At 60.6% G+C, this 23,884-nt stretch overlaps 1 protein-coding gene across 1 annotated transcript; it reads left to right on the top strand.

Moving 5' to 3' along the window:
- Window positions 1-7,226: 7,226 nt before the first annotated feature.
- On the top strand, window positions 7,227-23,818 carry HSD11B2 (hydroxysteroid 11-beta dehydrogenase 2). The gene is made up of 5 exons (XM_027895724.1): window positions 7,227-7,521; window positions 21,062-21,274; window positions 21,542-21,727; window positions 22,353-22,490; window positions 22,938-23,818. Exons 1-5 carry the CDS (start codon window positions 7,227-7,229, stop codon window positions 23,297-23,299), a joined length of 1,194 nt encoding a protein of 397 aa, XP_027751525.1. The 3' UTR covers window positions 23,300-23,818.
- The last annotated feature ends 66 nt before the right edge of the window (window positions 23,819-23,884 follow it).

Genomic DNA, 23,884 nt, shown 5'->3' with positions numbered 1-23,884 from the left:
GGTTTTGTGTCATCCATCACGGCAGCTCCTGCTCAGCACTGCCCTGGCGCTGCCTCCAGCCCTGAATCCCGCACAGCAGGTCTCTGTGGCTTTCAAGGAATGAAGAAAAACTCCACCAGGCAGGGCAGCTCTTCCCTCCTGGCTATCTCTGCCCGGGGTTGTCCCTCTCCCACGAGGCTGGACATGCCTGTGGCCTCGGAGGTGCTGGGCAGCACCAGCCTGCCCCAGCCTGTGGCGTGTCTGAGATGTTCCTGGGTGGCTCTGGGAATAACACTAAGAGCTGCAGATGTCCCAGACGTGCCCCAAGATGTCATTTGGCTCTCCTGCCCTCTGGGTGCTTGACTTGGGGCTGCAAAGAGAGAACAAAGAGGTTATAATGGGCAACGCTGAGCCACAGCAGGAAGCAGAAAGGGATGGGAAAGCATCTTCCTGAACGCCTGCACCTGCCCCAGGTACCTGAAGAAGTGACATTACACGTGACAATCCCAGGACTGCTGCTCACAAGGGCCTTCCTGGGGGCAACTGAGGGTGCTGGGGAACATGTCCCCCCACACACTCTGGGTTTTTTGGTGGCACTTGGGGCAGCTCTGTGCTCAGCCAAGGCCTCTGCCAACCCACTTGGGTTTTTCCACTTTTTTTTTTTTTTTTCCCCCCAGCCTTGGTGATGTTTCCAGGATTCCCAGCCCAGCCCTGGGCACACGCTGCCCTTGAGCGGCGCCTGAAGTGCTTGGCTTGGCCGCGGCACGAGTGGCTTGTGCCAAAAATACAACAGGCAGGGGCGGCCCCCCACCCCCCCGGGAAGGAGAGGGGGTGGATGGATGCCGGAGAGACCTCTGCGAGCCCAGGCAGTGACACGAGGCTCGGTGGGGACCTGAGGGCACAGGTGGGCTCAGGTAGATCAAGCAGAGCCGGGGCTGGGGAGCTGCACCCCCGGCTGACTCCTCCGGGGGGGAGGAGGTGACCCCGCGGCTACCAGCACCTCCTCGCATCCCTCCGTCCACCTCCCCGCGTGGCTCCCAGGGCCACGAGCTGTGTCCTGCTGCCACGAGGGGGCACGGCGGCCACGCGCACGGCAAGGCCACCCGAGACGCGTTCCGGGTCCCGCCGCTCTGCCCGTGCAGGCGCTCCCCGCTGGCCTTCAGTTCGCTGTTCCCCTCCCCTGCCTGGCACCCGGGGGGCTGCACCCTGCTCCCCGTCCCCCTCCAGACACCCTGCCTCTTTCATGTGCCCCGTGGAGTGACAGCCGCGTCCTTGGTCCTGGCTGTTTGTCTGGCTGGCGAGGACAGGCTCCTGTCCCCTGTGCTTGTCCCTGGCCCCCATCCCGCCCTGACCCCCTGCCAGGCGGTGGGGAGGAGCAGGGGACAGCGAGGACGAGCCCGGCTCCACTTGCTGTTGCCTTTACCCTCTTCTGTAGCTCCCACCCTTACTGGGATGGAAGATGTCCCCTGTCCATCCCATCCTTCCCATGGGACTGTCCCAGTGCAGAGTCCTGTTTGCTGGCACACCCCAAGCTCAGCTGGAGCCTCATGCTACGTGGGCACGTCCCCAGTGCCACCCCCAAGCTCAGGGTGGGGGGCTGCCTGCGGTCCTGGCCTCTTGGCTGCCACAAATCCCCACCATCTTGTGTGAGGAGCACAATTCCCAGCAGGAATAGCCCAGCCTCACCTCTGTTCCCAGGTCAGAACCATCCAGAACATTTCTAGCGAACACTGGGGCGCCCTGGCCACCTTCCAGCAGCATCTACCACCCTGCAAATTCCTCCTCCTGCCTCAGCTGGAGGAATCCTCTGCTTCCTGGTCCCAACCCTCTTAAGCAACTCCAGGCTGGACAAACTCCCTTCTGCAACCACCTTCCCCAGCAGGATGGAGGCGTGGGATGGGAACCAGGTCACAGCTGCTGTGCCCTACTGCCCTCCTCCCTGGGGGCAGAGGGAGCAGGATGTCACTTGGAGAGTGGCATCTGTCCTGTGGCCAAGGGGGAGCCACTTTTCCCTTGTCCCCACCACCCCAGTGTCCAGGTAGAGACCCTGTCATGGGCATGGAAGAGATGGGAGATGGGAAGGTGATGCTGGGCTGGCAAAGCAAACCTGGCATGGGTACCACACAGGCCTCAGGAGGGCACCAGGCATTAGTGGAGCTGGAACCACTTCGGAATGTGACCAGTGCAGCAAAGCCACACCAGAGGAACAAGGTCCCTGCAGCCCAAAAGCAGCTCTGGTTTGGGAACCGTGGTGCAGAGAGCCCAGATGGCAAAGGGGTCACCAAGGTGTGTGGGCACGGTGACACAGGGTGTGTGGGCACGGTGACACAGGGTCCCCACCGGGGCAGAAGGTGAAGCCCCTCCCAGAGCTGTGAATGCAGCTGGAAGCGGAGACGTGTTTTGTAAATACCTGGGGATCCTGCACAACCTGAAAAAACAAGTCAGGGGCAGGAATGTTCCGAGGACGAGGGGGGTTGGAAAGAGCCAGCCCCAGGGTCAGTGCTTGGCAGTGCTTGGCAGCCCTGCTACTCCCCAAACTTGCTGCTCCAGCCACAGCACCCTGGGAGCAGGGAGGGCCTGCCCAGGCTCTGGGGAGAGGTTTGGGCTGTGCCCATCAGCCAGCTGAGGTGTGTGGAAGGTGCCCCACAGATGGAGGATGAAAGCCTGGGGCTCAGGCTGATCCCACCAACGTGGCATCAGATGCAGGGCAAGCAGTGCCACCAGATGATGGGCACCAACCTTTGGTTTACAGCTTCAAAACATAAGGAAAGCCCCAAAAAAGTCCTTGGTCAAGGAAGCTGGAAACAAGAAATGGAAAGTGCTGGGAAGAAGGGGGAGAAGATCCCCAAACAAGAAGCTAAGGTGGGTCCAGGGGCAGCTGTGGTTGGTCATGCCATGGGAAGTGCCTCCAGGCTGGGCTTTGTTAGATTCCATTTCCATGCCCTGGGTTTGGGAAAGGAACACAGGGATATTGTTGGGTGCAGCAAAGGTTTCCTGGAGCTGAGCCTGGCTTAGCTGAATCACAGCCACCCATGGATCTGCACTCCCCAGAGAAGAAAGCCACGACAACAGAGTTCCCACTGCAGCAGCAAAGTTCAACCAGAACCAGTAGAACTGCCCAAGTTCAGGGGTAGGACACAAATATTTGGTGCCAGGAGTAATCAATCACTGTCCTCTGCAAGACGCTCTGGGTCGAAATGAGAGTTAATTCCAGGCAGTGCAACAGACTCTGTCACCCCTCAACTGTCTCTGGCCCCTGATGCCAATGGGCTCCAGCATCCCAAATCTTCAGCGTGAAGAAGGACGAACCCACGTCCATCCAAAGGCTGGTGGAGGACATGGTGTGGGACAGAAGGAGCCCTGTGTGCTACAACCAGCAAGGCACATCCCCTTCCCTGTGGGTTTGATGGTCCATGGTAGGTACCCGGCCCACAAGAGACATCCAAGGGGGTTCCAGCCCCATGGTCCCCTCTCCTGAGACAACTGTTCCCCAGGAAGGACTATACCTCGTGGCCTGTGTGAGGAAACAAGCACTGGCACAAACCTCCATCAGCACCAAATAGACAAAAGTGCCCTGTTAGGCTCTCGATTGCCTGGGTGGTGTTTCCCGAGGAGATAATAGCCCTGGAAGAAGGACTTGCTGTTTTGGAGAAGATTAAGTACCTGTGGGAGCAGCATGTGGATGAATCACAACCCTCATGGGCTTAGAGCCCCTGGAAATGGCTCATGGCACTTTGAAAACAATGTGGTGAATCTTCTGCAGATCAGATTAGGGAGTGGAACAATTATCTCAAAACCTGTTAGTCATGGGAGGCTCCAGGAGCTGGAGGAACAGCCTAGGGCAAGGGGAGCACTGGGAAGATGCGTGTCCCCCCTCCTGGGGACCGGCATGAGCAGCCCCAGGAAGGGTGTGGGAGGTGGCTGTGGTCAAACCAGCCCCGCTTCCCCTGCAGAAGTTGAGCTGTAATTAGCAGAGCGGGTACGGAAGAGCTCAAGTAGGTCAAAAGGTAATGGGGCTATCGCCGGTGTTTCCTCACGGCACGGCACGGCTGGGAGGCACCCTCGGCGTTGAGCAATGGGCACAGGAACCAGGCCAGGTGCTGTCTTCAAGGGAAGGTCCACCAAGGTCACCCTGACCACACACCAGCCTTTTGGGGGAAAGTTGGGGAACAGACAGGGCCGGCAAACGGTGCTGCTGGTCCAACCCCACCGCACCGGACTTGGTGGTGGGAGCATCCATGGAACACTCTGACTGCCATGACAGAGAACACCATGGCATCTACAACCTGTCCTGAGGCATCCCACAGGAATGGCACCCTGAGAGCATGTGTGAGGAGCTCTGGAAGGGATGGATGGAAGGATGGATGGGTGGGTGGATGGGTGGATGGATGGACGGACATCCACCCCAGCTCTCAAGGGGATTGTGGGAATTCACGTTGTGTTTTGGGAATGGCCACATCTACCCCCTGTGAAGCACCGTCATAAGTATGGATCCCGTTGTGGCTGTCCCTGTAAACCAGTGTATCCCTGCCCCTGCTCCCTTGCACACCCCAGCACCTCCGGCTTGGTCAGTGCAGTGGGGAATGCTCTCTCTGGGAAAACAACTTTTCTCCAATGGGATTTTTCAAGCCCCGCTGGAGTGATGGATGAGGAAGCTTAACTGGGCCCAGTTCAGAGCCCAAGTTCCCTGAGGCTCTGCCTTGTGGCCACCTCCATTGTTTTCACCGAGTTTAGTAGCCCAGGGCCGCAAGTGAGCAGATTCCTGAGGGAGAGCCTGCGGATATGCTGTTGCATCCCTCCTCCTCCACCTCCTCTACCTCGCCGGCATTCCCAACATTCCCTTGAGCACTGAGCACTCAGCTGGGTGCCACCACCACACCCCGGCAAAACCACCCCAGCCTGTTTGACGCTGCACTTGTGCAGCGCTGCTGCTGCCGCTGCTGCCATCGCCGCTGATGAAATGTGTTTTCCTGCCAGCAGCGGGGAGGTTGTTTCCAGTCGGGATGGCACAGGTGTCCCTGGCACGTGTGCCACCACCACACCAGGGATGGCAGGGTCTGGTGGGGCAGCTGGTGCTGATGGCAGCACGGCTGGCAGGGCCTGGCTCCTCCGGGAGGGGTGAGTGGTGTTGAGGCTGGCACGTGAGAGCCCACGCGGAGGGCGCTGGGGGTCAGCCCCATGGCAGGGACGCACGAAGGATCACCAAGTACGGAGACTCGGTGAAATATTAAAGCAGGTGCTTAATAAAGCGAGCCCAGAGGCAGCAATTACCCTGTGTAATTAACCTGGGAAGGAGAGGACTTTGCCCCCCCGGCTGGGTGGTGCAGGGAGCTCCTGCCGGCACTCGCTGGAGATGGCACAGACCTGGCAGCAGGCGCTGCGTGGCAGGGCTTCCACGAGCCTCCCTGGGACAAGCGAGGAGCTGACCTTCCAGCATGGAAGCCATGCTGGAGTGCCAGAATAACAACAGGTAGGTGGGGGGCAGGGTGCTGCCCGCTCTGGGTGCTGAGGAATGGTTCGGGATCACGCAGGGGACATTGACCCTCAGTCGCAGGGAGCAGCAGGGAGGGCCTCGCACCTCACCTGCCTGCTCTGGGCAGCGGGGTGAACCAAGGAGGGTGGCTGGCCAAGGCACTGGGAGCCAGGTGGCCCAGCACCCACCTGGTGCTCCCCAGCAGACTAGGGGGTCTTGGGGACACCACCCTGTGCAGGCCCTGGGGGTGGCTGTGCCCTCTGCTCCCCATGTCCCAGCAGGACGTGGGTGCTGGTGGCACTGCTTCTGCCTCGGGCAGGGGAGCCTCCCTCCCCACCTGGAGCTGCCCTGGATGCAGTGCCACTTCCTGCCAGGAAGCTCTGCCCAGCAAAGGCACCAGGCCAAGCTGTGCCAGGCCAAACCAAACAGAGCTGAGCCGAGCTGTGCTTACCCAATGGCATGATGTCCCCAGCTGTGCTGAGCCGAGCTGAGCTGAAATGTGCTGTAGGTGCCGCAACGTCTCAAGCCACGCTGAACCAAGCTGAGCCATGCTGGACTGAGTCAAGCTGGACTGTGCCAGGCTGAGCTGTGCTGAGCCGAGCCGAGCCGAGCTGAACTGAGCTGAGCTGAGTTGAGCTGAGTTAAACTGAGCTGTGCCTACCGAGGTGAAATGATGTGGTGTCCTAAGCCGTGCTGAGCTGAGTCATGCTGAGCCATGCCAAGCTCTGCTGAGCTAAGCTCTGCCTATCTAGGTAGCATGAGCTTTCAAGACCTGCTGAGCCAAGCCAAGCCAAGCCAAGCTGTGTCAAGCTGAGATGTGCCTGCCTAGGTGGTGTCATGTCCTGAGCTGTGCCAAGATGAGCAGAGCCATGCTGTACACAGCACGATGTCCCAAGCTCTGCTGCGTCACACCAAACTGAGCTGTGCCTACCTGGGTAGAGTCATGTCCCAAACTGTCCTGAGCCGTGCTGAAGTGAGCTGAGCTGAGTGCACCTACCTAGGTGGCACAATGTCCCAAACTGAGCTGAGCCGAGCTGTGACGAGTTGAATCACACCTACTGAAGTGGCACAAGTCCTCAGCAGGGCTCATCTGAGCCAAGTCAAGACATGCCAAGCTGAACTGTGCCTATCTGGCACATCAGCCAGTCCTCATCTGTGCTGTGCTGAGTGGTGCCAAGCTGGACCAAGCTGAATTGTGCCTACTTAGGTGGCATAATGTCCTGAGCAGGCTGAGCCGAGCTAAGCCATGCTGACTCGAGCCGAGCCGTGCCTAGTGAGCTGGCACAACGTCCTAAGCAGGGCTGAGACGAGCTGAGCTGTGCCTGCCCGGGTGGCATCATGCCCCGGGCTGAGCTGAGCCCCGCCAGGCTGAGCCACGCTGAGCGCACCTACCTGGGCAGCACAATCTCCTGAGCAGGACTGAGCCGAGCCGGGCTGAGCCGAGCCGAGCCGCGCAGAGCCGTGCCTACCCGTGCGGCGTGATGTCCCGAGCCGCGCTGCGCCGAGCCGAGCCGGGACGAGCCGGGACGAGCCGCGGATACCGAGGTGCTCCGCCCTCCCGCCCGGCCCGGGAGGGTGCCGGAGGCGGCGGTGATGCCCCGGCGGTGCCGATCCCCGGCCGTGCCGGTGCCCGGCTCCGCCGTCCCGCCCGGCTCCCATTGGCGGCGGCCGGGCCCGCCCCGCCCCGCTCCCCCGCCGGGCGGGTATAAACGGGCGCGGCGGGGCGGGCGAGCGGCAGCGGCGGGGCCGTGCCGGGCCCGGGATCGGGACCGGGATGGAGCCGGGGCTGGAGCGCTGGGCGCACGGCGCGCTGTGGGCGGCGCTGGCCGGCAGCCTGGCGCTGCGGGCGGCGCGGCGGGCGCCGGGGCCGGGCCGGGGGCTGGGGCCGCCGCTGGGCCGGGGGCTGGTGCTGCCGCTGGCGCTGCTGGCCGCGCTGCAGAGCCTGTGCCGCGCCTGGCTGCCGCTGCCCCTGGGGCTGGCCCTGGCCGCCGCCGCCGCCGGGCTGCTGCTGTGGCGGGCGGCGCCCCGCGGGCTCCTGCCGGTGGCGGGCAGAGCCGTCCTTGTCACAGGTGAGTGCGGGGACACGGCCTCGACGCCCCGACGGCACCGCCTGGGCTCGGCGGGGAGCGGAGCGGGGTGTCCCGCAGGGCACCGGGGCGCTGCTGTCAGCGGGGTCCCGCTGGGGACCAGGCAGCGCATCCCTCATCCTCCTCCACGTCCAAGCAGAACCGGCCAGGCTGTACCCGCCCCCGAAGCAGGGAGTCGCGTTGGCCCCTCGAGTGTTGAGCACCAGTTGCAGCACGATGCTGAGAGCTGCTTCCTCTGGAAGCCCCGAGATTGGATGGGATAGAGCCGGAGGACTGGCTTGGGGCCCCCCTCGGCTGGCCCAAAGGCTGCCCTCTCCTCCCCTCCCCTCTGAAGCCGTACTTGTTCTTGGAAAGCTACTCATGGCATCTCTAGAGGCTGCAACAGAGCTGGCTGCCCAGGGCTGAGTATCACTGCTTCATCCAGAGCTCCATCCTGGGAGCTGCTGGGCACAAGCAAGGCTGTCCCCCACGCTCCGTGGGTATCCTTGGGAAATGGTGCCCAACCACTGCCTCTTCTTTGGGCTGCCTGGCCCAGAGCTCCTCCACGGAGAAGGTGGCTCCACAGGGAATGTGCTGTGCTCCCAGGCTTTGCACAGCTCCGGCTTGGCGCTGAATCTCTTTACGATATCTTGGTATACAAATCCTTTCCCCACTCCTTCCGCCTGGCAGCGGAACCGGAGGATGATGAAGAGAGCTGGGCTCAGCAGAGCTTTGCTGCGAGGCGATGGCAGTGGGCAGGGTGAGGAGGAGGCGCTGGAGCTGGGGTGGTTGTTGCTGCAGGTGTGCTCGGAAGGTGCTGCTGGCTCTGCACGGATGCAGAGGAGAAGGGAAACTTGTGGGCACAACCTTGGCGGTGCTCCCAAGGACGGGAGCCTGCATCCTGGTGAGAACGCCCAGGCTGGGCTTGGAGACTCCCAAGTTGGAGAAGGGGGTTTACATGTCTCCCAAAAAACTGAGGCGAGAGCTGGGTCCCCCTTCCAGCTTGGAAGGCTCTGTGGCACTGGTGGGAAGTGCAGGAAAGCCTCTCTGGAGGAAGAAGACTGGAGGAGCGAGGCGGCGGATGAATGAATGATTCAACTGAGTGAAGGTCAAAGCGCTGTCGGGGCAGGGCTGCCAGGGGAGGACACGTCTGATAGCCATGCGCTCGCAGGTGCCCTGTGGCACACCGGCTCTGGCAGCCCTGGCTCGCTGGCATGGCCTGTATAATTAGTGAGTCAGTGGCTGGAACAAGGTGTTCTTACCCTGGTGCGTTGAGGTGACACCTCTGCAGTTCTGGTGTGTTTGCTCTTGGCTGTAAATACTTTGTGGTTTTACAGGTTCGAGGCGCAGCCCGCGGTGCGGGATCGGCGTTTCCGTGCTGCTGCTGCTGCTCCATCAGGTGCCTGCCAAGGGGCAGATGCGAGGGCTGCTCTGCTGGGGATGGCATCCCTCGCTTGGGTATTTGCATGGTAATTAGCCTGATTCTTTTGCGGATTAATTCCAGACACCTCCTGGCAACTGGCTATTGAGTGGCTGCTGGTGTCGCTGCCCGGTGTCTCCTGTGGGAGCAGCCGGGGAGGATCAGCTCTGACCTTCCTCCTCTTGCCAATGGGAAGCAGAGCTTGGCAGATTGAGGAGTATGGAGCTGGGTGCCTGGGGCTGCTGGGCAGGTGTGTGAAGTCGGGGACAGAGGTTCTGCTACGCTGTGTGTGTGGTGCTGGACCCTGCAGGTCAACTGAGAAATGCCACAAAGTCCCTCCTGATGCCAGCTCTGGAGTACTGCAAGTCTCAGCCTGAAAAGCTCTGGGCATCCTTTCCTTCTATACGCTTCTTGGCTGCTGTCTTAATCCTGCAGCAGGTTCAGTGATGCTTATCTGGAGCAAGGAAATGTGGCTGTGGTGGTGTTTTATCTCCCAGTCGATGTGTCCCAGCTCTTCCAGCTGCCCACTCTCCCTGGGAACAACCCCAAGTTGAGCTCTGCGTGTGATGCTCCAGCTCCATGTGCTAGTCCGGACATTGCTGGCTAAATAAAACTTTATGGGAGGGGGTGAAGGAAAACTAACTGTGCAGCTCAGTGGGAAAATAGCTGAGCAGCTGTGGAGCTGCTGCGGAGCGAAGCTGCTGACCCTGTGGCAGCAGCAGGGACTGGAAAGTTGTGGCGTTTCCCATCTGTTGCAGGTCTGCATTTCGGCTGTTGCACGTGGGGCCGGGGCTTGGCTGGAGCAGGGCTGGGCAGCTGCCAGAGGGGAGCAGGGAATGCTGTGCTCTCCCGTGGTGTGTCCCCTGGGCTGGCAGGAGTAGGTGCCCGCTAGTCCCTGCAGGGATGTGTTTGGCTGGGACTGCGACCTCGGGGCTCTCGTTCTGCATCCCAGCGGTCCAGCTTCTCCTAGAGCGTGGCTCCGGTGGATGCAGCCTGGCTGGGGGCAGGGGGTGAGGAAAGCGTTAATCCTGTGTCCCCAGAGGAGGTCGCAGCTGTTTGCAGGGAGCAGAATGCCCCCCTGTGCAGCGGGGGCTGGGAGAGGTCAGTCCCAGGAGGATGGTGGGGATGAGGAGGGGAGATCAGCTGCTCCAGCCCGGGTTGGGAGGGAGACAGCAACCATCTCCGTGCTTCCCTTGGTGTGCTGATCTGAGCCTGCCCCGAGCCTGACTCTGCCTTGAAAATGAGCCCACACCTGGCACAGGCTTTGACCAAACCTGGGAAGCTGCAGGGACCTCGACACGCCTGTGGTGTGGGCAGGCTGGGGACGGGCAGCTGCCCGACCCGAGGCTGATGCAGCATCGGGAAGCTGCAAGGCAGCAGATACCCAGCATCCCTCTCCATGGTGTGTGACAGGGCACCCCGGGGGGGCTGGTGCTGCTGGTTGGCACCCGTGGTGCCAGTGGGAGCACCCTGGGAGCTGCCTTGCTCCAAGCATCCAAGGGCTGCCTTCTGTACGTGCTTCCCCCTTCCCAAATCTGAAACAGCACTACTGGGTGTCCTTAGGGCCACTGGACCCCTCAGAGCTGTGTGAGCACAGAGGAGCAGTCTTGCATCCCCTGCTCCTTCCCATGGGGAATCGATACAAGAAGCAGAGCCTGTGCAAGGGTGATGGTCTGCAGGAGCAGCCTTGCAGGGAGGTGATGAGCTGCCCTTGCTTGGCATCTCCAGGTCCAGGCTGGCAGCACTTCAGTGCAAGGTTTGGCTTTTGACTGGCTCGGTTCAGACGTGAGCCCAGACCATGGTTTGGTCCCTGTGGTCTTAGTAGATGCCTGTGAAATTTGGTGAGTCCATGCAAACCACCCACCCAGCTGGGTGAAGTGCCTGGGGATGGGGGGGATGGCAGGGAGCACCCCGGGGCTCTGCTGTGCAGCTGGAGCAGTGCAAGCCTCTGCCATGTGTGACTGCTTGGGGTGGTTCTTCGGACAGTAGCCAGTTGCCCAATTTACTGCAGATCCCTGGCAAAGGCCAAAGGCAAACCAGCCCATAGACCCTGTCTGTCTGCAGGGCTTTGCCAGGACAGAGGGACGGCAGGAGTTGTCATGCAAGGCATCGGTTCGTACACCTCAGCTTGGATGAGAAGTTGAAAATAGTGAGCTCTTGCTCTGTCTGTAATGGTTGCACCTGAATTAGCTCTGAAATAACCCAAAACATCAGGATGGCTGCCTGAGGGAGATAATTCGGGTCTCTTTCTCCTCCTCGGTGCAGCCAGGAGCACCTGCAGATCGGTCTGTCTTCCCACAAATCATCTCTGTGAGCAAAATTGGTTGGCAGGTCAGGCTGCCCGGACCCAAACCAGCCCTGTTCTCCTCTCTTCTCCTTCCTGCTGCGGGGGTAATGTGGTTTTCCTGGTGAGGTGCTCTCGTTACAATCGCATGCCCCATTAACGACCTGAAATGGGTCAGAGCCTCAGATTGTGCTCAAGGTTAACAGAGGTTTTGCAACTCGATCGTAGCCAAGCGGCACTTCAGCATTTCCCATGGACTCTACAGATGCTGAAGCATCTGGTGACTGCAGCAGGACAGAGTGATTCAATCCAGATGTTGGGACTCTCTGCTGCGAAGGTAAATGACTTTCTGCGGTGAAAGGGCAGCATCGCTCCTGTCTGCACTCTGGTGTTGTCTTTAGATCTATTTTTCCAGCTAAAAAAAACGTGATTGAGAGATGCTTTGGGGGTGGCTCTTGGGTGGGCACCTCTGTGGCAGGGCACAACCACAGCCTGTGTTTGGTGCTGAGCCCACCAGCAGCCTCAGCGTGAGAAAAGCTTCATGCTCAGGTGCTGTGGCTCTCCACAGGTGACTTCCACGCTGCTCCTGGAGCCAGCGAGCCAGCTCAGAGGTGCCCGGGCTCAGTGGAGGAGGGGGTTGGAACTGGGTGATCTTTAAGGTCCCTGCCAACCCAAACCAGTCTGTGATTCTGTATGTGCAGGCTGAAAAATCAGCTTATTTCCCTGAAATCCCTCCGATTTTTTTTCCAGAATCTATTAAAAATTAACAGCGGAGAGAGACAACTGCTCCCTCTGAGCTGAGGGGTGGGACAGGACCAAAACCAAACACCCTTTTGCTGCTGGGTGTTCGGGGAGCAGAGCAGGAGAGCTGCCTTCTCTCCTTCTCTTTGCAGGGCTGAAGCTTTGCCCCCGCTTTGTCAGCAGCCCTCCGTGGATTCAGGGCTCTTCTTCCCCTTCTGAGGTTTCTTCTTCAGAAATAGACACCTACCCCTGCCCACCACAGGCATGTGGTTAGATAAGCTCAGCTTTTTCTCACTTCGCTACAAAATAAGCCCTTTCAAAGCCCCGCTCGTGACACAGACCTGTCGGGGTGGAGGTTTTTTATCACCCGTTAACCAAAAAAAAAAAAAAAAAAAACGATGAGCGCAGCTAATCGGGAGGAAAAGCGCCCTGAGATTTCGTACTGTGGGAGACCAGAGCTGGTAGAGAAACCCAAGCCGGGCTTGATCAGCCCTCGGGGTCACGCAGGGACATGAGAGCAACAAAGCAGAGACTTCCCTGCCGAAATGAGATTGTCAGATGGGAACGGACGCTTTTCGGAAGGAGAGAAGTGTAGGCAGTTGCTGCCCTCTAGTCCAATGAGCAGCACATCTTTAATGAGGTCTGGGATTGTGTTACCCACTGATGAGTCTGGCTCCCCTCGAGCCGGGATCTGGTTACAGGAGAGAGCCCTTGGTTGCTGCTTTCACCACGGGTAGCACAGGGGCGGTGGGCTCGCCCAGCCGGGGTTTTGTTTGAGCAGGGATAGGGTGAGGGGGCTCTTCGAGGTGTCTCCAAACCAAACCTGGACTTCTCACCCTAGTCTTCTTTGGGTGCTGGTCTAAAGCTCTAGCTGGAGGGCTTTTTTCCTAGGGGGAAAATGCTGCAGGGCTTTTGTACCTCTTCACCTGAGTGAAAGTGTGGTTGGAAGTGAATGATCCCACCCCACGATGAGGTGGGAAATGCCCCAGACCGTTGCCCTCATGCTGCCAGCGCATTGCTGTAGGTATAGTTTGGGACCTTTTATTTTTAATCTCCCCAGTAATACGTCTGTTACTCCCTTTTCCACTCCCCCCCTGGCTACTGTGGCACATCCACCGTATCCAGTCCCCGTTCTTCTGTCCCAGCTCGTGCCTGCTTCCATGTGCAACGTATCACTTCTGCTTCCTTCTCCCCTGGAGAGCTGCCAGCCCTTGAGCTTTATCAGCTTCCCCCTTGGGAGCTGGCTTCCCTGTCACACATGCTGCTGTCCTGGGATTTGCTGGCTCTAAGGCTCTAATCTTGAAAAGCAGTTTTTGGCTTTACAGGCTTTGTGGCGGCGCTTCCTCTTGCTGGGTGGTTGACCCCGTGGAGCCAGATGGTGGGTGGCTCCCAGGCAGGCTGGGAATGGAGAGGAGGGATGGGCTGGTGAGCTGAGGTGCCTGCCCTGGTTTCCTCTGTGGTGACTTTGAACGTCCAACCTCTCAGAACTGTAGAATCTCTGAACGGTTTGGGTCGGAAAGGGCCTGAAAGATCATCTCGTTCCTACCCCCTGCCACGTGCTGGGCACTATCTCAGGTTACTCCAAGCGCTGTCCAGTCTGGCCTTGAACAATTCCAGGGATGGGGCAGCCACAGCTTCTCTGGGCAGGCTGTGCCAGGGCCTCACCCCTCTCTGAGTGCCCAGTGGGACCTTCCTCTCCATGATCCTGGTTCCCAGCTGGGGACACCTGGGGTGTGCAGCCACCCTGTGGTGACCTCTGCCCCTGCTGTGCTGGGCTCTGCCCGAGCTGGAGGGCACCTGTGGGTGCTGCACTGCCTGGCTCAGCATGGCTGTGTCCAAGCACATCAGCCTGCAGGGCCACCTTCACGCATTTGGGGGACAATGCACCAAAATAGTCTTATCATGCTCAAACTCTGAAGAGCTGCAGGTGGAGGGTGAGGGAGGGACAGCTTGGACCGGGTATGGAAAGGGTTGATATGGCTTGAGGTGGGCATGGGGTACAGCTCTGAGCCTGGGGGCTTAAAATGCTCAAGTGTTTTGCTCTGTTTCTAAAAAACAATTATAAAAAAAAAAAAAAAAATCCCAAGCTCCACATGGACCTGGAAGCTGCCGGAGAAAACAGTTGGTGCAGCTGCAGAGCCCATCATGATGTGGTGATGGACAGGGCTTGCACCAGTTTGTTTTTTTTTTTTTCCTGCTTGCCTGGGCTTGTGGCATGTGGTGGGAGTTTATTCTTGTAATAAGGAGAGTGATGAGATGGTACCTCACAAGCAAAGCAGAATTTCATCACCAAAATACCCCTGAGCTGGTGGAGCTCCATTGAAACCACTGTAGCCTTATTGTGGTGCTACAGCCTCTGAGCTGCTTAACATGGGCATCCCCTGGGCTTGCTGTGGAGCTGCTGCTTTGGTCAACACTGTCTCAGCATGGCCTTGTCCCTGCTGGCATCACCTGGGACTTGTGTCCACAGTGCTGGGGGGGAGGGGGGGGGAGGTTGGCACCCTGTCCTGGGTGGCACTTCGGGGCTGTTCCACGGCTGACCTGACCCACCACATGGCCAGAGATTCTGCTGGTCCTGCAGTGGCTGTCCTGGCTGGAAACACCTTTCCTGAGATGTCCCAGGGTGGTGATGGCTCATAGTGATCCGTGCAGAAGAGCTGGTCTTCCCTTCAGCTTCTTGTGGATAGCTTAGACCTGCCTGTAGCAGACCTTAGACACGACTTGTGCCTCTCCTTGCTCATTGGCACACAGGAGAGATGGACATGGGGCTTGGCTGGTGGTTCTCCAGCCTGCTGGGAGTCCTTTTGCTGCCACCACCTCATTCCCCGGGGAGCATCTCCAGTGCCACATCCCAGCCGTGGCTGGTGGAGCTTTCCAGCTTCCCAGCCTGGCTCCCACCCTGCCCAAGAGCTCAGGTGGGTGTGTTGGCAGTGCTGGTTTGGCACTGGCACCAGCCCGGTCGAGCCGTCCCCGGGCCATGGATGTCCTTCCCAGTGACAGCTCTTCCTGATGGATGGCTTTAGCAGCTTGTCAGCTCCGTGTTCCCAGTTCACAGTGTTCCCTCTGAAGGTGATTATTAACCCGGTTATCGCCAAAGCTCTTCACAAGTTCCTCTTCTCGGAGGGACATCCATCCATCCCAGATTATCTCTGATGTACCCGCTGTGCCAGCTGATGTCAGCCCTGCCGTCTTATCTTGCTCATCCCTGCCCAAGGGAAGCTCAAATCCTTTGATGTGAGAGTCCTGCCCCCACTTTTGGGGCGAGGATGTCCCCTCGGTGGGGACGGTGGCTGCCGGAAGGTGCCGGCCGGCCCCGGGTGCAGCGAGAGGCTGTTCCAGGAAATTCCTGTGCCCCTTTTCTGCGAAGCACCGCAGCAGTGCTGGTGCTGATGCTTCCTCCACCCTGCCTGCTTGTGAGCCCAGGGTTGCTCCTCACCAGCGGCAGCGTTGCTGCCCTGCCAGGGCTGGGGTATCCCTGGGTTATCTCCGGGATCCAACCTCCCTGGCATCCCACCAGGCACTGGCCTTGTGCAGGGGGCTCATTCCTGTCCTGGCTGCCCCAGGGCACTAACGAGCTCCTGCCTTCGTTAGCCCCACTGGTTGCAAGCAGCATCTGCTGCTCACAGCTTTGGTGGGGGATAAGGCACGTGGGTGGCTTTTAGTGACAGTGCTGGGGTGGGCTCCCGACACTGATTTATCTCCCAGCTGCTCGTGGGCCATTGGGTTGCCGATGTTGATGCACCAGCTCCCGAGAAATGGGCTTTAATTCAGGAGCTGTGGGTGCATCCACGCTGGCCTCGGGGCTCCTCGTCATCTCTGCCTCGCTGCACCGGTTGTCTAGGCAGAAAATCAGATTTCCCCCCTTCTCTGGGTTTGTTAAGTGGAAGATAACTTCCCCGGTGGAGGGGATGGCGTGTGAGGCTCCAGGAACACTTGGCTAATCCGCTGTAATTCACACCATCTGGCTATTGTCCCTGGCACAGGGAGGGGGTAGGTGGCCCATGTTCCCCCCCTCATGGGGATGGACATCCCCAGCTCTGCCTTCTGCCGTGGATCGTGGGGGGCTGAGGGTCTGTGTGACCCTGCTGTGCCCCACAGGAGACCAGCTGGAGGGGTGTGGGTGTAGCTTTTTATCCTGGGCTATGGGAGCCATCACCAATCTCAACCCAGGTGCCTGCGCCAACTGTACCATGCAGGAGGAGTCCTGGGAGAGCAGGGGGCAGTGTGTGCCCTCCTGGGCTCAGGTCCTGCCCGGGAAGGAGGATGAGGCTTCGCAGGGATGCCCACCCATCTTGCTTGGGTGGGGGGCTCCTGCATTGTCCACTTGCTGGGAATTTGGGGACGGGATTTGGGTCATCCCTGGCTTTAATTTAATTTAATTAGGCTTGTGGTTCCCTGAACCCAGGTGCTGAGGACCAGCAGATCCATCTGCCTGTGCCTGGGCATGGGGGCTGCTCCCGGGGAGCTCTGTGGGGACATGGAATGCCATGATGCCGTGAGAGCCACTGGCTGGGGTGGGGGTTCCTGTGGACAGTGACGCCACTGGCTGTGCTGGGTGAGGGGCTGTGGGTGCCCCTGCCCAGTCCCACTCCCCTGGAAGGACCTAGGCTGTGGGAGGTGGTGGCCAATGCCTGGCTGGGGAGGCTGTGCCCAGTGGGTGGCCACGGTGGCTCAGCTGCTGTGGGCACAAGTGCTCCTGCCTTCCCCTCCCTACCTCTCCCGTGCCCTGCCAAGAATTTGTTCCCTCTTGCTCAGGGCTGACATCACCCCTTTATCGCTCCTTGCTCCAAATGTGCGCGGCATCCGGGAGGTGTTGGCCACGGGGCCTTGCCCTGCCCACGCAGGATGTTGATGGGCATTTCGTCCTGCCTGGACCTGCACTGGGCAGGGAGCCCCTCCCTGAGTCCCTTTTGGGAACTCCCCTCTGGTGGCACCATCCCTGCTTGGTGCCACCTCAGCCTGGGCTTCCCCACCCGTGCCAGGACGGAGCAGAGATGAACATCCCCGAGGAGCTGAGATGGGATGAGTCCCTGCCCAGCTGAGCCTCCCTGCGGTGCTGCCTGGCTAAATCCCATCCTGTGCCCGGAGAAGCTGGATCCAAGGTGGTGGTGAATCCTGTCAGGGCCAGAAGGCCCTGTTTAGCTTGGCATCCCAGGCAGGATTTGAGCCTGAGCCTACGGAAACAAGGCTCAGCACATTAATCCATTTGGCCTTGGCACCCCAGCTCCCTTCCCGTTGATGGTGTCCTTGATCCTGGCACCGTCCCAGGGCTGGGAGGATGGTGACAATGGTGACAGCTCCATCTTGGTGAGGCATCTTGGCCAGGGTGGGGGGACACACAGCCCTAAAGCTCTGCGTGGGAGGTGGGATTGATGTCCTGGGATTTGGGGAACAGCAGGGGGCACCCAGATGATGGCCTGCAGAGCTGGGAGGGGACGATGGGTGCCTGGTGAGCAGCCCCTGGGGCTGCTGATGGCCCACGCTGCCAGGACAACCCTGGGGGAGCTGCTCCACCTCAGGGATGCTCAGCCCTGGGGCAATCAGTCTCTCTTCAGCTTCCACACTGGGGTCCCAGGAGGGGGTGGCTGTGGAGGGGGCAGCTCCAGGGAGCTGCTGCTGTGCCCAGGCGTTCTCCAGGCTCTGGGCAACTTCACAGCCACGGGGAAATTCTTCAGCCAAGCTGTGCTTCGCACTGCTTGAGCTTTTGCAGGTCTCCCTGGCCCTCTCCCGCTGCGTGTGGCTCAGGGATGAGGATTCCCAGCTCGTGGCCTGAGGGTGAGGATGTACACAGCTCGTGGCTTGGCGACGAGGATGCTCAGCTTGGAGCTCGGGGATTAAGGTGCGCAGACTGCACTTCCACAGCTCAGGGATGAGGCTGCACAGCTCAGGGCTCGGGGATGAGGACTCACAGCTCACATCTCGGGAGAGGAAGCCACTCCTACGTTTCACTGGGACGAGCTGCAGACCTGAGCCACCAGCCCTCCGTGGGTGCCGTGCCGGCAGGGGCAGGGGGTGCTTTGGTTTGGCAGCTCCCGGGCCGTAGCCGTGTTATTGCCTGTCTGTGCTCCGCTCAGCGAACTGCAGTGCTGGTTTGGAGCAGTGCCTGTGCCTGGGGGGCCTTGGTGCCGGTGCAGGAGCAGGGTGAATACTGAGACAGCCAAACGTCAGTGCAGGGCCGTGCCCGACTCACCTGAAGGAAACGTGTCCACACCAAACCGGGGCTGCGGCTGCAGCCGGCTCCTGTCGGCGAGAGAGCACGGGCGGTGCAGGCGGGCTGGGCTGCCAGGCTGGCCCAGCTCAACCCCTGCGGTGGCTCTGCTGTCACTGGAGGAGGGCACGATGCCGTGGGGTCAGTCCTCTTTGCCCTCCCTGCGTGGGCTGGGAGGGCGCCCCAATGGCGGTGCTGGAGGCCGAACTTTTCTGCTTGCTCAAGATAAGGAAAGCCAGGGCTTGTCATGCCAAAGTCCCGGTGGAGGCCGGTGTGTCCCGCTCCTGGGGGAGCCGCTGCAGTGTCCGGAGCTTCTGCAAAGTCCTCAGGAATCGCTGCTGACCCGCTGCTCCGGCCAAACGCCGGCCGGCCCCTGGTGCGGGAGTTTGCCCCGGCTTGCCGAGCCTGTGGAGCGCTGCTGGATTTTGCAAACTGGGCTCGGGCTCTGCTCTGTTCCTGCCGCAGCAAAAGCCTCTCTCTGCCGGCCTGTGGTCTGTGAGGATGCCATGGTGGGCTTCAAGGCACCTGCTGTCCTCTGCTGCTCTCCCTGCGCCGGGGCTTCTCCTGCGCTCAGTCTGACCGCGTCCCTCCCGCCGGCACAACTGCAAAACCAGTTGGCGAGCTGGGAGCCGGGGCGGGAGGAACTGGTGCCGGCATCTCCTCGTGATGCAGCATCCCGGGAGGGCGGCGAGCCCAGCGCCAGCCTCGCCGGGGCCGCACAGACTGACCGGCTCCAGCGATCCCGGCGGGGCCGAGCCAGCGGTGACGGCTCCTGTGCCAGCTCCGGCGTGGCCAGCAGCTCGTGTGCTGGTGGCCATGGGGAGCGAGCGCGGCCCTGGGCGAGCTGCCACGCTTTGGGGCCACGTGTTGTGGGCCCGGGGGTTTCATTGTCCCTCCCTGCGCTCTTGGCCGGGCCTAAGCACAGCAGATGTGGAGCTGAGCGGCGTCGGAGACCTTAAATAACACCAGAGCATCCTCACCCTCCTGGCCCCGGGCCTCCTGCCAGCCTCCCAGGAGTTCTTTTTGTGTGTGTGTGAATAAATTAGAACTTCCGAAACAAACCCTCTGACCGCCCCGCTCCTCTAAGGCAAAACAAATCCTGCCTGGCTCGGCCAGCACGTGGCCCGTGTTTGCTCCCTCCTCGCCAGACTTGGCCAGAACGATCTGGAGAATCTCTCTCTCTCTCAGGTTTTGGGGATGTTTCCCGGGGTTTTGAGGCTCATTTGGTGATAGGAAACTTCATGTTTGGGCTGGGAGCTTTCCTTGCTGGCTGCGTGGGAGCAGCACAGGTAACCGTGCCCCGTCAGCTGCGTCATGCTGAGGCCGCGGCCACGAGCACTTTTATTTTTAAACCTTATCTTTATTGGAGTTTTCTCCTGCACTTCTGGGAAAGGTGAAATGCACCTTATCTGTTTGGCTGCTGGCACCAGGAGCTGCTCCTGGCGAGATGAGAGGTGGATTCGGCATTCCCTGCGGCACTGGGGTGGCGGGGGTGATGCGGGGGCAATGCCAGGGGTGATGCTGAGCCAGCCTGGCACTCATCCATGATGGATGTTGGGTGTTTCGTGGGAAAGGGAGGTCCCTGCAGCCCCTTCCTGCCAGCTGAGCACCTCCGGGGTGTGTTATCACCCTGGCCTCTGGCCAGAGGCTTAATTATGGGTTTCTGACGCAGCAATAAAGTAAAGCTTTGAAGTTGGGGACCGGCCCAGAGCCCCTGAGCTGATGGCTTAGCTGGCACCCGAAGAGCTGGAAGTGCCCTGATCCCACTCTGGGGGTGTGGAAGCTGGGGGGCAGCCAGTCCCTGTGCCCCTCCAAGCCTGGTGGGAGGGGTGCTGGGATCTCGTGGGGTGACAGTCCCCAGGGCCACCATTTCATCCATCCCAGGGTGGCTCCTGCACAGGAGCCCTTCTCAGTCATGTCCCAAGGAGCACCCAAGGGTGCCAGGCAGAGGGTGCAGGGCCATGGGGCTGCCCCTGCAGCGCTGCCCTGTTAATGGTTAATGCGCCTGGGCAGCGGTTGTGGCACGGACTCCCCGAGCTATCAGCTCTGCCATCGGCCCCGGGAACAGCCTGTACCTTGCTGCCGCTGTTTGTTTGCATCCCGGCCACTCCACCCTGGCCACCGGCCTTGTCACCGCCCCACAACACCCAGCTCCCACCCGGGCTGTCCCCCAGCCACCCCGATGGTGGCTCTGCGGGTGACAGTGTCACCTGCGGTGCCCCTGTTTGAGGCGAGATGGAGGAAATGAGGCCGGGACCGGGCATGGAGCACCCGGTGCCCTCCGGAGAGGGACATCCCTGTCAGATGCTCCCCTGAAGGATGCAGGGTGGCAGGAGCGGAGCAAAATCCCTTTCCCCCCCCACGCTTTTTAATCCCCTCACATCCCCCAGCCAGGCGAGGGGGTGCTCCGCCTCTTGGTCACTATTTCTGAGAGGCGAAAAGCAATCTGCAAAAGGCAGCATCTCCCACGGAGCCTTATGCCAGCTCTGAAAGGTGCTGGATGGAGCTTTCAGAGGCTATTTTGGGGGCTGATGGCTCCCACCCCGCATCGCTGCAGGGCTCTGGGCTGTGCCGGTGCCTTGCTGATGCCTGAGAGTTTGCCTGCACTTTCAATCAGGGAGGCGCTCGGGGCGATGGGGTTGCAGATAAGGGAATGTTTTCTTCCGCAAGGGAGAGAAAACAGCAGCTCCGCGACCTGCGAATGCCCCAGGGCAAGGTCACGTCCTGCTGGGGCAGGACCTGCAGGAGGGTGCCAGCCGAGGTTGGCCCGGGGAACTGATACTGGGGTTGGTCCCCGGGGATGGGGAGGCAGAGCAAGGGGGGCTCTGGGGGCTGGGGACAGACAGACAGTGACTGTCAGTGGCCACTGCAAGGCTCCTGTCTCTTTCAGGATGTGACTCGGGCTTCGGGCAGGCGACAGCCCGGCACTTGGACACCATGGGCTTTCGGGTGTTCGCCAGCGTGCTGGACCTGCAGAGTGCCGGTGCCCAGGAGCTGCGCCGGAGCTGCTCGGCCAGGCTGACGCTGCTGCAGATGGACCTGACCAAGCCGGACGACATCCAGCGTGTCCTGCAGCACATCCAGGCCCACACCAACAGCACAGGTAGGAGCCCTTGGTGGCCCTCCAGGACCCCTCATAGCTCACTGGGACCTCAGCTTGCAGCCAGCAGTGGCAGTGCCAAGCTTCCACCTGCCCCCACAGTGGGCTGCATCCCTGGGGGCACCTGCACCAACAGCCTCTGCTGAAAGCCCTGGTCCTGGGGCACCCTGTAATTCCCCTGTGGGACCCCCCTGAGCCCGGGGAGCAGCTGGGATTCCCAGGGTGGGGGTCCCCACTCAGGTCACCTTCTGAAGCGCCCCATCCCCGCAGGGCTCTGGGGCCTGGTGAACAACGCCGGCTTCAACGACACCATCGCCGACGCCGAGCTCTCGCCGCTGGGCAAGTTCCGCACCTGCATGGAGGTGAATTTCTTTGGCTCCCTGGAGCTCACCAAGGGGCTGCTGCCCCTGCTGCGCTCGGCCGGCGGCCGTATCGTCACCGTCAGCAGCCCCGCAGGTGAGCAGCCCCACTCCAGCCTGGGCACACCCCTAATCCAGCCCCCCCCCATGGTGTGGTGTGGCTCCCACCCCCTGGGCACTTCCATATTCCCAGCCAGCTGCACCAGATTGGCACCAGGCACCACAGGATGGGCTGGTGGGATGGCTGAGCCCCACAGCAGGCACAGGGAAATGGGGAGCCGGGGGGCCTGGGGACAGGCAGCCCACTTACAACAGCACAGGCAACCCAAACCCAGCTGCCACACACCTCCACACACACCACGGACAACAGCCTGGTCAGGGGGGGAAAACCAGCCTCCTTTTCCACCCCTTCCTTAAATTTTTTTTTCCCCATTAAAATACATTAATCCTCCACTGGGGATGATGACCTTAAGCTTTGGCTGGATGGGGAGGTAAAACCAATTTCCTCTTCGCTCCCCACTTTCCCCCCCTGCCCCCATTAAAACATTAATTTGAATCTACTTCCAGTTGTTTTCTCAGCAAATCAAACCCTAAGCTCTCTCTGTGTGCAAGGGGCGGGGGAACAGCCCTACACAAGCCACTCCACACCCACTCCCCACTCCCTGCCTGCCCCCAGGCCACCTGCCTGAGCAGCAGCTCACTGATCCCTTCCCTCGTGCCAGGAGACATGCCCTTCCCCTGCCTGGCAGCCTATGGAGCCTCCAAGGCAGCCCTGAGCCTGCTCATGGACACCTTCCGCAGCGAGCTCCAGCCCTGGGGGGTCAAGGTCAGCCTCATCCTGCCCGGCTACTACAAAACAGGTGAGAGGGTTTCTGTTCCCTGCCTGCACCTGCAGGCAAAGGGCAGCTATTCCAGGGAGGCAGGAGATGGAGCAGTGGGATGAGCAGCTGGTGGTGCAGGATGAGGCTCCTGTGCATCTCCAGCCACCTCCGTGGGGACAGTGGCTATCCTGTGGCCGTTGGGCTCTGGGGGATGGGAAACAGGCTCAGGATTGCACCAAGGCTGGTCGAAGCAGCTCAGCCACATTTATGGTAGCACCATCCCCACCGCAGGCAGAGTCTGAGACCTCTGCTCGAGTCCCAAGTGCTCCAACCGCACTTCCCTCGTGGCAGATCTTTGCCAGAGTTTCAGCAGGACCTTCTCAGGAGGCTGGGAGGTGACTGGGGCTGCTGGCACCCCTGGCAGGGGGGCTGGAGGAGGAGGAAGGACCACACAGCTCACGGTGGGGGGACACCATGTCCTTGCAGGGACGACGTGCGACCCAGCCTTCTGGAACCTGCAGAAGCAGCGGCTGTTGGCCAGCCTGCCCCAGGAGCTGCTGCAGGCCTACGGCGAGGACTACGTGGAGGAGATCAACCACCAGTTCATCCAGTTCATGAAGGTGGCGGTGGAGGACCTGAGCGCGGTGGTGAACAGCATCACGGACGGGCTCCTGGCTGCCAACCCAGCCGTGCGCTACTACCCGGGGCAGGGCCTCGGGCTCATGTACTTCATCCACCGCTACCTGCCCTACTTTGTCCGAGACTTGTTCCTGAAAGGATTCTTCATCAACCCCAAGCTGCCCCGGGCGCTGCGGCGGGAGCACCACACCGGAGCGAAGAAGGCCTGACCCGGGCCCGGCGAGGCCTCTCCCGGCATTTCCAGGCACAGCAGCCCACGGGGCACGTGCTCAGCCAGGGGCACCGCCCTCCCGGCGCCACGGGGGAACAATCAGCACTAGAACGTTAAAAACCAAATTCCTTTCCAAAATCAGGTAGATCTATTTTCTATTGTGCGAGAATCAACGTTTTTTCTAGAGACCTTGTTTTTTTTGTATTTTTTCTAACCGTGCGTCCTCCAAGGGGGCCTGTCCCTGCCTGGCTCGGCAGCTCCGCACCACGGGCCGGGCTGCACCTGGGGCGTTTCCTCAGCCACCCACCATCTTCCTCACTGCTCTCAGAGCTGTTGGTCTCCTCTTGGCTGGGTCAGGGCTGGGACCCTGTGGCTGCTGCCTCCCTGCCACTCATGACACACTCCACGTGCTCCCGGTGAGCGCAGGGGCCAAGGCCGGGCTGCCAGCGCCGCAGAGCTCCTCACGAGATGAACCACGTGATTGTCACTTTTTAAATAAAGCCGTTCTTGATACTCCCAGCAGGTTCTGGCTGTCTCCTTGCGCTGTGATGCTGGTCAGGGATGCCCTGCCCGCGGGCAGAGC

This window comes from Empidonax traillii, unplaced genomic scaffold, assembly GCF_003031625.1.
Source record: "Empidonax traillii isolate 1590-97213 ecotype Southwest subspecies unplaced genomic scaffold, ASM303162v1 scaffold465:size698125, whole genome shotgun sequence".
In the NCBI taxonomy this organism is placed as follows: domain Eukaryota; kingdom Metazoa; phylum Chordata; class Aves; order Passeriformes; family Tyrannidae; genus Empidonax; species Empidonax traillii.
This window is presented reverse-complemented; position numbering and strand designations above follow the sequence as displayed.